The 14,132-nt window shown below is 40.6% G+C and overlaps 1 protein-coding gene across 1 annotated transcript in view; it reads right to left on the bottom strand.

Moving 5' to 3' along the window:
- Positions 1–10,174: 10,174 nt before the first annotated feature.
- LOC309507911 (AT-rich interactive domain-containing protein 3B) overlaps positions 10,175–14,132 on the bottom strand; it is a 65,877-nt gene continuing 61,919 nt past the window's right edge. The window contains exon 9 of the mRNA XM_082182359.1: positions 10,175–11,665. Within this exon, the coding sequence (XP_082038485.1) occupies positions 11,505–11,665 (161 nt within the window). The 3' untranslated portion in view covers positions 10,175–11,504. The remainder of the gene's footprint in view (positions 11,666–14,132) is intronic.

Genomic DNA, 14,132 nt, shown 5'->3' with positions numbered 1-14,132 from the left:
ACGACTTTTTATGTCACAAACAATTATTTACAAAAGCCTGATTTCTTATTCGGGATTCATAGTTATGGCATCATCCACATATTTCCAGACTAAACATCTCTGACATATTCTGAGGTTATGAGAATTGTCATACAGAATTTTCTAACACTACACACATTTCAGGATGTTGAAAATGTTCCCTCAGCTCCGGATCATAGACAACAAGTGCCAATGTTTTTTACATTCACTCTGTCCGTTAAAGAAGGCGATCCATTTCTTCTCGTTCGCTTATGAAATCGAGATGTCACTCAGCCGTGGTCCATTCTCTCGGCTGAGTATCACTCAAGTGAGACGTGGTATTTTCAGGTCTGATATCCCATGGGTAGCCTATACCTCATTCCGAAGATAATTTTCGGCATTTCGCCATTCAAAAATGTTCAGCATCCTCCTTTAAATGTGTATAAACGAGCTAGGAATGTAAAAGATCGTTTAGTACATGCTCGTTTTCAGAGTGTTAGTCCTCGTCCGTCACAGAGTTTACTTAGTCCTGTACAGAATGGTAACTATCGCTGTGGGAATATTGTGCTAAGTTAGGGTGACCATACGTCCTGTTTAACCAGGACATATCTGGCCAGGATTTCGAGATCGCCCAAAATGCCCAGGATTCGGCTTTTGCTTTCTACAGTCACCATTCATTATGTTTACATTCTTACATTATTTGACACTGACACGTACGTGCCAGCTTTGCAGGTCATGCATTCTGCTTCACACGGATCCCGATCGAGACGAAAACACAGGAATTTTCTTAGCAATGCTAGAACGCACATCAACCGATCACTTGTTTAGCGTTCATGTAAACACTACATTTAGATTCACCAATCGGAATTAATTCAGTCCAACTGAATCAAAAGCTGTGCATGTAAACAAAAAGAATGGCGACGAGAAAGCAAAAGCCGTATCCCGGATATTTTGGGCGATCTCGAAATCCCGGCCGGACATGTCCTGGGGCCTGTACCATGAAGGTAGCTGAACAAACTCGAGGTTACAGGATTAGTTTTGAGTTGACAAAACCAAACCGATGCAATCAGGCTTTATTGGTACCATGATGCAGCTCATCAACTTTCTCTGTCAACTCAGGCTTTGATCCTTAAGCTATGATTACTCCACGCGCGCGTGCACATAAAAGAGTGACGTCGACACTGAACAACCAATCGCGGGTAGAGCGAGAGCGATATATTTTCCCGCGGAGGAGCAAGAGATAATCATTCAGAATTACGATGAATTTAAATATGTATTTCAAGCTCGAAACAATACGGGCTCTGCTGCCAAAGCAAGAGAAGACTGTTGGAGAAAGATTGCTGATTGTTAATGTGTAAGTTAAACAAATACGTTCTATATTTATGTAAAATTATGTATGTATGTGTAGCCTATATGTGTAATATAGCCTATAGCCTATTTTTATAATATATAAAAAAATGATACATGCACATTTTTTATATATTATAAAAATAGGCTATAGGCTATATTACACATAGGCTACACATACATAATTTTACATAAATATAGAACGTATTTGTACTACTAAGAAAGCTAGGGAATCCTATCATAAGATTAACAGAATAATAATAAAGATTTAAAATAATTCTTAACATGTATTATATTGTATAGTACATTTGTGCAATTTGCTTTTTTTTAAAAATAAAAAAAAAGTGCTCATGTGATGTCACCCTATCAATATATCTTACCGGCAATTTTATAAAAGCCCTCTTTTATGGACATGGCCGATAAATGTCCGGGGAACACTATTAATGAAACTATTCATGTACTCCTGCAGAGGTTACGTCACCTATATGTTTCTTTGCTCTCAGCTGATTGGTCAAACTTCAGTCTGAGATCTTGAATCCAGAACATAACCTGCCCCGGAGCAGGTTAGCCGTGCAGCGTAAGATACCATGGCAACGAACACCGATTAAAGCCAAGCTACTTTCATAGTACCTAAAACCCAGGGTTGGCAGAAACTAAACTGAAACATAGCCGGCTAGCCATCTAAACCAGCTTCATGGTACAGGCCCCTGGAATATGGTCACCCTAGCTAAGTGCTAAGTAAATATTTTTTTTGTCATCCAAGAACTGGTAAAAAAATATATAATCAATTCTATGATTACTTGTGTTTCCACTCATGTTGTTTGTTTGATTCGTTGTCCCTGTGGTTTAGGTTATGTGGGAAAAACGTCACGTCAATTGAAACGAAGAATTAGAAGAAAATATGTAAATCACCCAGTTGCGGCTCATTTTTTATCTTTGAATCATAATGTCTCCTCCTTACGTTTTTGTGGGATTGAAAAAGTGAATGTGTCATCTAGAGGAGGTGATACTGAATTGCTCTTACAGAGACGTGAACTGTTTGGGATTTTTACCCTTCAGACTTTATCACCTAGGGGTATGAATGATGACGCAGTATTTAATGTGATGTCATGAAGTGCAGATATTATTTATAATTGTCTGTAGCCTACCTGTCTATGATAATGATGTGGCGCTAAATATGTATGTAATCACTGAGCCTAATTGGGTGCAAATGGATCTTTACACTGGTCGTGACGAGCGCCACCTCGAGGTTCACCAGGACTGAGTCACTCGACTCGTTTTCATCACCACAGGACATTTGTCATTTCTTTCAGTTCTAGTAGTCAATAGAAATATAGATAGGCGTCCATCCATCATATGAAAATAAAAAGCCCCTTACCCCATTTTTTCCCCCCGATTGACTGATTGTTTTCAGTGAGGCTAAATTTCAAAGCTTTTTAATGTTAAAGACAGAAGTTCTGAGAATGACGGAGAATCGGTCAATTACGACATAAAAAGTCGAAGTTATGACATAGAAAGTAGGCCTAATTATGAAATAAAACAAAAGTGAAAATACAACTATTTCGATTTTTCCTCTCATAAACATTAGTAGGCCCATGTCATTTCGACTTCTTATGTTATTATTATTTACAAAAGCCTGATTTCTGATTTGGGCTTATGAGTTTTTGACTGGCATGAAGTTGGTTTGACGTTGGACGTTCGATATTCGCAATTTCGCATATATAGGGACCGTCTCAAAATTACATGCGACATTGGTATAAACGTTTCTAACTTCAATAGCATTTGAAGACAATGACTTACAGTCATAAAACCAACTTTTACCAACGATTAGCTGATCAGGTGTGTTTAATTAGGGTTGAAGCTAAACTCTTCAGGGATGTGCCCCTCCAGGAACTGAGTTTGACATCCCTCGTCTAAATGTAGAGAAAGGTGCCAAATCAGTGACAAATCAGTTTCTGTTGTTCTACAGTGAGGGGATGTGTCCTGGATCATAGAGTATTTTCCTGATCAAATCCCCACTCTTCTACCCTATATTGTTTTGTCAATTCTCCATTATCCCTACCCCCAAAAAAAAACACAACAAAAAATACACTTTTCTTCTTTTTTTTATGTTATTTTGATGTCCTGCACCTGAGCCCAATCTGGGTGTTTGGGCTGTGCATACCAGTTTTGTATTTTTCATTCTACGGTATATAACAAGCAAAAATCTAACCGAAATTTACTGGCTGCATGCATGGATTTAGCTTGTTCATCATGTCCCTTTGGGTCTAGCACAAACACCTGGCTGGATGCTGCGTGGAGATACTGTGCAAGATAAAAAAAAAGATTAAACTAAATAGATAATAGATAATTAACAGATAATAGATAACTAAATAGTTAACAAAATTTCATACATGAAACTATGAAACTAAACTTTATTCATTCATTCATTCATTCATTCATTCAACTAATCCAGACTCTTGTGTGTGGTGTAGACACAGCCTTTGTTTGTTTATATTTGAATTATGATGGCTGGTATTTGAAGTCTTGGCTCATCTGAATTCATCTAAATTATGAACATCCTCTATAGAATAGAGTAACTATGCAGTTTATTGCCATGTCAGCAGCCATGTCAGCCTGTAGCCCAAGACTGGTTGCCCACTGAAGCTAAGCAGGGCTGAGCCTGGTTAGTACCTGGATGGGAGACCTCCTGAGAAAACCAGGTTGCTGCTGGAAGAGGTGTTAGTGAGGCCAGTAGGGGGTGCTCACCCTGTGGTCTGTGTGGGTCCTAACGCCCCAGTATAGTGACGGGGACACTATACTGTCGAAGAGCACCGTCCTTCGGATGAGACGTTAAACCGAGGTCCTGACTCTCTGTGGTCATTAAAAATCCCAGGATGTCTTTCGAAAGAGTAGGGGTGTAACCCCGGCATCCTGGCCAAATTTGCCCAGTGGCCTCTGTCCATCATGGCCTCCTAATCATCCCCATACACTGATTGGCTTCATCACTGTCTCCTCTCCACCAGTAAGCTGGTGTGTGGTGGGCGTTCTGGCGCAATATGGCTGCCGTCGCATCATCCAAGTGGATGCTGCACATTAGTGGTGGTGATTGAGGAGATTCCCCCTTCTATGTAAAGTGCTTTGAGTGCAGAGAAAAGCGCTATATAAATGTAATGAATTATTATTATTATTATTATTGTCGTAAATATCAAAAATCTAAAAGGTGTGCATCATACCTGAGACCTGGGTGAACAATGTACAGTTGGTTTTATGACTGTAAGTCATTGTCTTCAAATGCTATTGAGCTTTAAATATTGTCATATTTTGTGTATGACCCCATACAGTAGTGAAATACATAACAATATTTGCATATGATTTAGCAGTTTATTGTCATAAATATCAAAAATCTAAAAGGTGTGCATCATACCTGAGACCTGGGTGAACAATGTACAGTTGGTTTTATGACTGTAAGTCATTGTCTTCAAATGCTATTGAAGTTAGAAACGTTTATACCAATGTCGCATGTAATTTTGAGACGGTCCCTAAATATGCGAATATCGAACGTCCAACGTCAAACCAACTTCATGCCAGTATAGTTTTGTTCTATTTTCATTTCTGAGGACAGTTATTTTTCCACCATGTGACCATGTTACACGGCTTTGGCCCGCAAAATCAAGATCATTTTCTAACACCACACACATGTAAATAAAGTAATCCTACCTATTTGTAGCTCATTCTTCGACTGCCAGTGGCTTAAACTCTCCCTCGGCGTCAAACCGATATAAAACACTGCGTGTTCATCACATAGGTTCATCACGGTTAACGAGAACAGCTGAAAGAGTGCAAACCAATTTGCCAGAAAATGTGCCGTGACATCACATGAACATTACTGTTCATTACATGTGCCCTTACATGGGTACTTTTTTTGTTGTGTTTTTATATTAATTGATGTGAGTAATACTTTTATGTCGCGAAATTTTAAATAAAGTGGAGGGAAAGTTTGCAGACCGTGCACTTAATAAAAGGCTGCGGGCGTCACGTGACCTGGCCGTTAAAGGTTGCGTCTCAATCAGCTGAAGATCAGATTATTGAATAACAACAAAAATCATGTGTCATGCAGTGTATTGAGTTTTTATGTCTCACTCACACTTCAAAAAATTCTATTAAGGGAACATAGTGAGAATAAATGCTCCCTGATTTTCATGCTGCATTGTGGGATTTGTTAGGGAGCAAACGTTTCAGTGCACACTAAGTATTTTATGATTGAGACAGCCCTTAAATTTGACGATTCCCTAAGTAGATGATTGAGACTCTAGACCTGTTCTTGGATCAGTATCTCTTGAGTTTAACATTGTTTGTTTGACAGGAATAGTTTAGACTCTAACCCTCAGGAGTCGCCATATATTCAGAGACCAAATGTGATGTTAAAAACCTGTTCTGATGGTCCATTGATTGGACGCTGGAAACCTGTTCTGGCTCTACAAAAACCTGAAGCATTTTAAAGCAATTAGACACAGTCACAATAAAACAGGAGAGAGAATCTGCACAATCTGGTTTTTAATCCAGTTCAAACAGAAGAAGAGCTGCAGCAAACATGGAGAATCAGAGCTGGAACAGAAGAATCAATGTCCTGAGAATAGAGAGAAAGCACATCAATATGGCCTTCCTCTTCCAGACCGGACACAATCATCTGACCAGACACATGTGTTTTAATGCACTGGTCATTCCCTGGTCACCCATTACATCATCATGATACACACCCGTTAAACAGACTCGATCTGGTGTGTGTTTCCCGTACACCGCCGTAACTCGCTGAAGAAATCAACTATAGTCACGACTGTTTCCCGAAACCGTATTGTCACAAATTGGTCGTTCAGCCACGCTGGTTAAATGGCACACTCCGGCCTTGTGGACTTCCTCAGAGTCCACACTTTGGTGACGTCATGTAGTGCACACCTATAGGGCCCTTGGCTCGAGTCCACGAGGGCGCACTGAGAGGTATTTTTGGGACAGACTCGATCGTCTCGCTGGAGATAACGGTCTGGCTGTTGTTGGACAGGAGAAATCACATTATTGCGCTCCGACGTCTCATCTCTATGTCCACTACACAGCCGGCTTTTACAGTTCTACACTCTGATATTGAGCATGCCCATCTGGGCATTAGACAATAGATACATCATGCTTATTTAAATGATGTATACAGTTGTACATAATAATACATAATGTTCCATTTGAACTAAGATTACAATTTTAACACATAATGAAAATGTGCATGAGTTTCAGATGAATTTACAGGTTTCAATATTCATACTATGTTTACATATGACTCAGTAAAGCCCTGACATTCGGTTCTATTTATTTAATGAATCATAATGTGATCGTATTATTCAACGCGCTATTGCCATTATGTTAGAGACATCAACCACTGGTCGATGACACAATGTTTGTGAAGGTAACAACTGGTAAAATGTACATCTAGGTCATAAAAACCGAAATATTTTCTTCTCAGCATGTCAACAATTATCAGTGAGTGAAATCTCCTCCCATCCGTTGTCTGATTGGCCTTTCGCAAGGATTCCTGGGTAGTTAAAGTGTGTGGAGCCTGCATCTGTGTGGTGGAAGACCGCTTCAAGGGTGTATAGGGGGCGCTGCTGAGCACACTTCAGAGCGTTAAAATGCTGAACGGGACGGCCATGAGCCTCAGCGAGCACGCGCAATTTAAGTCCACGAGACCGAAAGTCCACATGAAGTGTGCCGTTTGGGACAGGGCCGATGTCACGCAGTGTTGGAGTAATCACTACTGTTAATGAATCTGTTTGAGATCAAATTAATGCGAGATGTTTTACTATAGATTACAGACATGCATCTGAGGAATATTTCTCATTTTTCTCAGTTATTTTGCTTTATTTCCAGATTCGATCATAGACTCGTTCTCACACACTAGAGCTCGTTCTCACACACTAGAGCTCGTTCTCACACACTAGAGCTCGTTCACACACACTAGAGCTCGTTCACACACACTAGAGCTCGTTCTCACACACTAGAGCTCGTTCACACACACTAGAGCTCGTTCACACACACTAGAGCTCGTTCACACACACTAGAGCTCGTTCTCACACACTAGAGCTCGTTCTCACACACTAGAGCTCGTTCACACACACTAGAGCTCGTTCTCACACACTAGAGCTCGTTCTCACACACTAGAGCTCGTTCTCACACACTAGAGCTCGTTCACACACACTAGAGCTCGTTCTCACACACTAGAGCTCGTTCACACACACTAGAGCTCGTTCTCACACACTAGAGCTCGTTCACACACACTAGAGCTCGTTCTCACACACTAGAGCTCGTTCTCACACACTAGAGCTCGTTCACACACACTAGAGCTCGTTCTCACACACTAGAGCTCGTTCACACACACTAGAGCTCGTTCACACACACTAGAGCTCGTTCTCACACACTAGAGCTCGTTCACACACACTAGAGCTCGTTCTCACACACTAGAGCTCGTTCTCACACACTAGAGCTCGTTCACACACACTAGAGCTCGTTCTCACACACTAGAGCTCGTTCTCACACACTAGAGCTCGTTCTCACACACTAGAGCTCGTTCACACACACTAGAGCTCGTTCTCACACACTAGAGCTCGTTCTCACACACTAGAGCTCGTTCACACACACTAGAGCTCGTTCTCACACACTAGAGCTCGTTCTCACACACTAGAGCTTGTTCACACACACTAGAGCTCGTTCACACACTAGAGCTCGTTCACACACACTAGAGCTCGTTCACACACACTAGAGCTCGTTCTCACACACTAGAGCTCGTTCACACACACTAGAGCTCGTTCACACACACTAGAGCTCGTTCTCACACACTAGAGCTCGTTCTCACACACTAGAGCTCGTTCTCACACACTAGAGCTCGTTCACACACACTAGAGCTCGTTCACACACACTAGAGCCACACTAGAGCTCGTTCACACACACTAGAGCTCGTTCTCACACACTAGAGCTCGTTCACACACACTAGAGCTCGTTCACACACACTAGAGCTCGTTCACACACACGATCTCTTCAGAAACTACACTTTAAATCTCTTGACAAACTAAAAGACCTAAATGACATTAGTATGTGTTCTAGATAAAACAGATTGTACTGAATGTCCGCTTGATTATTTGACTCTAGATCAGGATTTGAGTCTCTTCTTCTAACCACAGGTCGAGATGTGTCGCTCCAAACACAACTCTGTGATGCTGTTTGCGAATGTTCGTTATAACCAGAGAATGTCTAATAACGGGAGAACTTCCACTCTCAGTAAACTTCCGGCTTCTGAACTGGTTGCAGTTCCACTCTGCCTCCACATGAGGGCGCTCACAGGACGAGTGCAGGATGAATGGAGGTCTATAGAGCTATACCCCTCAAAATCCACTTTCCTCAGGATATCATTTTTTGTCTAGTAATTTGAATGTTGTATTCGAAAGGAGATGCAAAGAAATTACACATTGCTGGGTGTTAGATTTTTTTAGAGTCACTTATTTGCTTTAAAAGGTCTTTTAAAATGTCAATGACGTCATACACATCGCACGACCAGAGATACTGCTTTACGGCAATCCTTCAGTCACTTAGACTCCCATTCATTTTGCACTCATGGGCGATCGCCCCCAGTGGAACTCTGGTGGAACTACAACCAAAATTCGGTACAATAGGACTTAATAGGGAGTGGGCAGGCTCTCCGCAGACGGGCTCTGGTTATAACGATGGTTTCGGGAAACACCGACTCGTTGAACTGCCGATAACGACGGGACTTGCGACCGTAGTTGGCTAACGATGTTTTCGGGAAACACACCCCTGAAGATCTTCTAGGAGTCGATCACAAACGTTCATGACACTGAAACACTCGCTTGTGAAAACAGCATCAATAATATAATGCAGGTGACCTTTGACCTGGTCTTTGGTATCTAGCTGTGCAGGAACTGAAGGCAGTTTGTTTGGTTAAGGTGAGCAGGTTTGGCCACCTGATTGTACAAATGCAACAGTTCACGTTTGTTTGGTTTTGCCACGAAAAAAATAAAAAAGACACAAAAAGAAAGAATCGAGGGATTCACGTCCAGCATTCCAGATTCCGCACAGTATTCGGGAAGCGCGTTTGCTTCCCGTCATCATGGCAGCAGGAGGTACGTAGTGTAAATCTCCACACTTCACAACAACGCTTCATGAGTGATTATATTCATAGCATCTTAAAAATAACGAGTTCACTTAAAAACATCACAGTACTTCCTGAGAGAGACGCTTCCAGTTACGGAGAGCAAACGTGATTTATGGACAATAAAGAGGAGGATGTTCTGCTTCGGTTTGTGGAATGATTTGATGGTTACGCTGAGAACTTCATCACACCATTCATGGGTGAATCTCATGAAACCTCTGAGAAAAACATGATATTTTGATCCAAAATCAGCGGAAAGAAATGAGAAAACATGTTGGACGTTTTAAATTGTGAGGCTATTATCATGACAATGACATGAAACGGTTCTAAAAACAGACTTAAATTTCCTTATAATTTTTTTTATTATATTATATTAGTGCTGTCAAATCATCAATTTATCGGAATTAATCACATCTAACATAAAAGTTTGTAATTCTATAATATATGTGTGTGTATATATATATATACATACACACACACATGCACACAAATATATATATATATATATTTTTATATAATATTACATACTATATTTGTGCATATATATATATAAAATTGCTGTCACATCAATCACATCTTACAAAAAAGTTTGTAATTGTGTGTGTGTATATATATAATATATATATACATACACACACAAATATATATTATATATAATAATTTATATAATATTTTTATATATAATTGCAGTCAAATAAATTATTCGTGATTAAGCGCATCTTACATAAAAGTTTGTAAATAAGTAATGTGTGTGTGTGTATATATATATATAATTGCTTTCGAATCAAATCACATCTAACAAGTTTGTGTATATACAAACTTTTATGTTAGATGTGATTAATCGCAATTGTTGTATTTGACAGCACTAATATATATACACACACACACAAACACATACATATATACTGTATATTATTGCTGGCAAGTCGATTAATCACGATTATCGCATCTAACATGAATGTTTGTGTATATACACAGATGTGATTAATCATGATGAATTGATTTGACAGCATAATATATAATATATATATATATATATAATTTATTTTATTTTATGTACTATATTATACTATATATATAATTTTTGATGTTGTTGTTGTTGTTGTTGTTTTCATGAGATTCACCCATATATATTTAAAACTTGCCCTGAGATCCAGATGAAATAAACGTATGAGCAGATCCACGGCAGGCCGATCGCTCGTCCAAACATCGACTGACACATTCAGCTGCTTTCTGAGGTATTCGACTGTTGTTCTGAGAGACAGACGGCTCTGAAATCATCAAACGCTTGAGAGAACCTTGTATAAGATCCCGGGATTTTCCTCTTCCCTAGCGATCCCGTCCTCGGGTCCAGACGGATGCATAGAAGAGAGTCAGTGAGGTCCCGTCATAAAACCACGTCAGCATTTCTGATTCTGACGAATTCAAATCGATACAAAACAAAAACAAAATAAAAACTCATTCAGAAAAGGTCTAAACTACAGATCCTGAGGTAAAAGACATTCCCGTAACGTTCCACCGCTGAATGTATGAGGTATGAATGTAAAATGAGGAAAACTTGAGAGAAAAAGTTCATTCAGGAAAAAATAAGTCACGAAAACAATCAGAAGACAGATCGAAACACACTCTAAATAAAAATCTTCAAGTTCTGTAAAACCTGTCCGTCGTTTGGCTGAACGTTCTGATTGTATTTAGCGTTCTCTTAAGCGCCGGGCGTCGTTCATGAAACACATTTCTGTATAAACCGTTCACAAATCCATTCTTACGTTGCATTGAGTTGATTGTGAGGTTTTACAGTAAGAGTGTTTTTGAACGGTTAACTTGTGATTCGTGAACGAGGCCCAGCGATGTTATGTTATGCATATGTGTCGATGTACGTGTGCGAAAACCGTAAATGTTTCTAAACACGCGGACAGCCGAAGTCGACAGGAGAGAATGAGGTACTGATTGTGCAACAGTTTGCGGTCGGCTCGGGTTACGGGGAGCCGCTGGTGGACGGTTCCGCGGAGCTCCGCCCCTTGGGGGAGGAGGAGGAGGCGGGGCTTTGGCTGGGGGCGGAGCTAGAGAAGGGTCGAGCTGGAGGAGCGTGAGACACACACACACCCGCAGACGCTGACTTCTGCGCGAACAGAGTTCCTGTCATAGAAATACACAATTAAAAAAATTGGATTAATAGTGATGCACTGAAATTAATATTTATAATATATATACACACAATGCATTCTGGAGTGAACGAGTAAATTATGACGTTCACTCACTCACACTCTCTCTCTCAGACACACACACACACTCTCTCTCTCTCTCAGACACACACAAAATCGACCATAACTCCAGTAAACTATGGAGTGCCGCAGGGATCTGTGTTAGGCCCTCTGTTATTCTCAATATATATGATGCCACTTGGAAATATTATAAGGAAACATGGAATTAGTTTCCATTGTTATGCTGATGACACTCAAATATATATTTCATCACAGCCGGATGAAAACGCTAAATTTTCCAAATTGACAGAGTGTGTTAAAGATATAAAAGATTGGATGACGCGTAATTTTCTTTTATTAAATCCAGACAAGACAGAGGTAATACTTATCGGTTCAAAAAACCGCCCACAAAACCTCACACAATACAACTTTAACATCATAGGATGTCCTGTTACTTTATCCTCTACAGTAAAAGACCTGGGTGTTATACTCGATTGCAACCTGTCTTTTGAAAATCATATTTCATATGTTACAAAAACCGCCTTTTTCCACCTTAGAAACATTGCTAAGCTACGTAATATGCTATCAGTTTCTGATGCAGAAAAGTTAGTTCATGCATTCATGACCTCGAGACTGGATTACTGTAATGCCTTATTAGCTGGTTGTCCTGCATCCTCAATAAACAAGCTACAGTTAGTCCAAAATGCCGCCGCTAGAGTTCTTACGAGATCAAGAAAATATGATCATATAACACCGATTTTATCATCACTGCATTGGTTACCTATAAAGTTCCGTATTAATTACAAGGTATTGCTACTGACCTATAAAGCCCTAAACGGCTTAGCTCCAGTCTATTTAACGGATCTTCTATCACCCTATAATCCATCGCGCTCTTTAAGATCACTAAATTCAAGGCTTTTGGTCATACCTAGGATATCCAGAACCACCAAAGGAGGGAGAGCATTTTCACATTTGGCTCCAAAACTCTGGAATAGTCTTCCTGATACTGTTTGTTGCTCAGACTCGCTCTCCCAGTTTAAAACTAGATTAAAGTCGCATCTCTTCAGCCAGGCATTCATATAATCCTACAGTTCAAACTACAATCCGGCCTCTAGCTCATAAATGCCAGAGGAGAACTGGCCCCCGACTGAGCCTGGGTTCTCCCAAGGTTTTTTTTCTCCATTAGGTCACCTGATGGAGTTTTAGGACACCATTAGGTCACTTGATGGAGTTTTTCGGTTCCTTGCCACTGTTGCCTTTGGCTTGCTCAGTTGGGGATATTTTGGGGATATTTAATTTAATTTTATCAATCAATAAATTCCTCTTGAAACAAACTTTGTTGTATTATTTTAATTTAATACTGTGAAGCTGCTTTGATACAATCTGTATTGTGAAAAGCGCTATACAAACTAGATGTACCGCATCGCGGTACAAAATATGACCGCCGCTCAGGCCTGCACTGGCTTTCCACAAAAATAAATGACGTGGAGTAATTTGGCTGTATTGCGTGTTTATGTATATACCTAAAAAAAGTAATAGTATGTGCATGTCTGTCTGTGTGTGTGTGTGTGTGTGTGTGTGTGTGTGTGTATGTGTATGTGTGTGTGTTTGTGTATGTGTGTGTCTGTGTGTGTGTGTGTGTGTGTGTGTGTGTCTGTGCGTGTATGTATGTGTGCGTACATGTGTGCGCGTGTGTGTTTGTGTGTGTGTGTCTGTGCATGTGGATTTGTATGTGTGTGTATGGGTGTGTGTCTGTGCGTGTGGATGTCAGTGTGTGTGCATGCTTGCGTTTGTTTGTATTCCTGCATGTGTGTGTGTGACAGTATCATCCTAAACCAGCAACCCTTCGCTCAACAGCACCATCTACAGGCCGATGAGTGTACAGTCACTAAATGTGCACATAAATGAATTTATTTTATACCCCCCCATGGATGAAATTCTACAAAACTTAGCAGAGGATACCCCCAGAGGTTGTCAAGTTAATCATACACATGAAATATGGTGCAGTTCTGAACATCTCCACTGAAGATAGGGGCGGTTAAAGCAGAATAATATTGCATTTTCATTTTTTATGGGAGGGGCGCAAATCACAAATGAGTGATTATGGGCTAGGTTGATGTGGGCCCTTAAGAGCAACATACCATAAATATTTCTTCATCCTCGTTGCCACGGTTCAGGTAGTTATTTAGGAAAAACTGCATTTTTGGGGGTTTGGGGGGGCCCAGCGCGGGGGTGGGGGTGGGGGGGGGGGTGGCCCCCGGGGACCAAACGAAATTTTTCCGTAGAAGTCTAGTGGGGCTACATGCCCACCAAATTTCATGTTCCCCGGTGTTTCGGTGTCCCTGGTATCGTTGACGAAAAATTTACGGGGGCCCCAGCGCAGGGGGGGGAAGTGGCCCCCG

The sequence above is a fragment of the Leuciscus leuciscus genome (assembly GCF_965113295.1).
Source record: "Leuciscus leuciscus genome assembly, chromosome: 10".
Classification (NCBI taxonomy): Eukaryota; Metazoa; Chordata; class Actinopteri; order Cypriniformes; family Leuciscidae; genus Leuciscus; species Leuciscus leuciscus.
The sequence above is the reverse complement of the archived record's forward strand: the minus strand, read 5'-3'. Positions and strand labels throughout refer to the sequence as shown.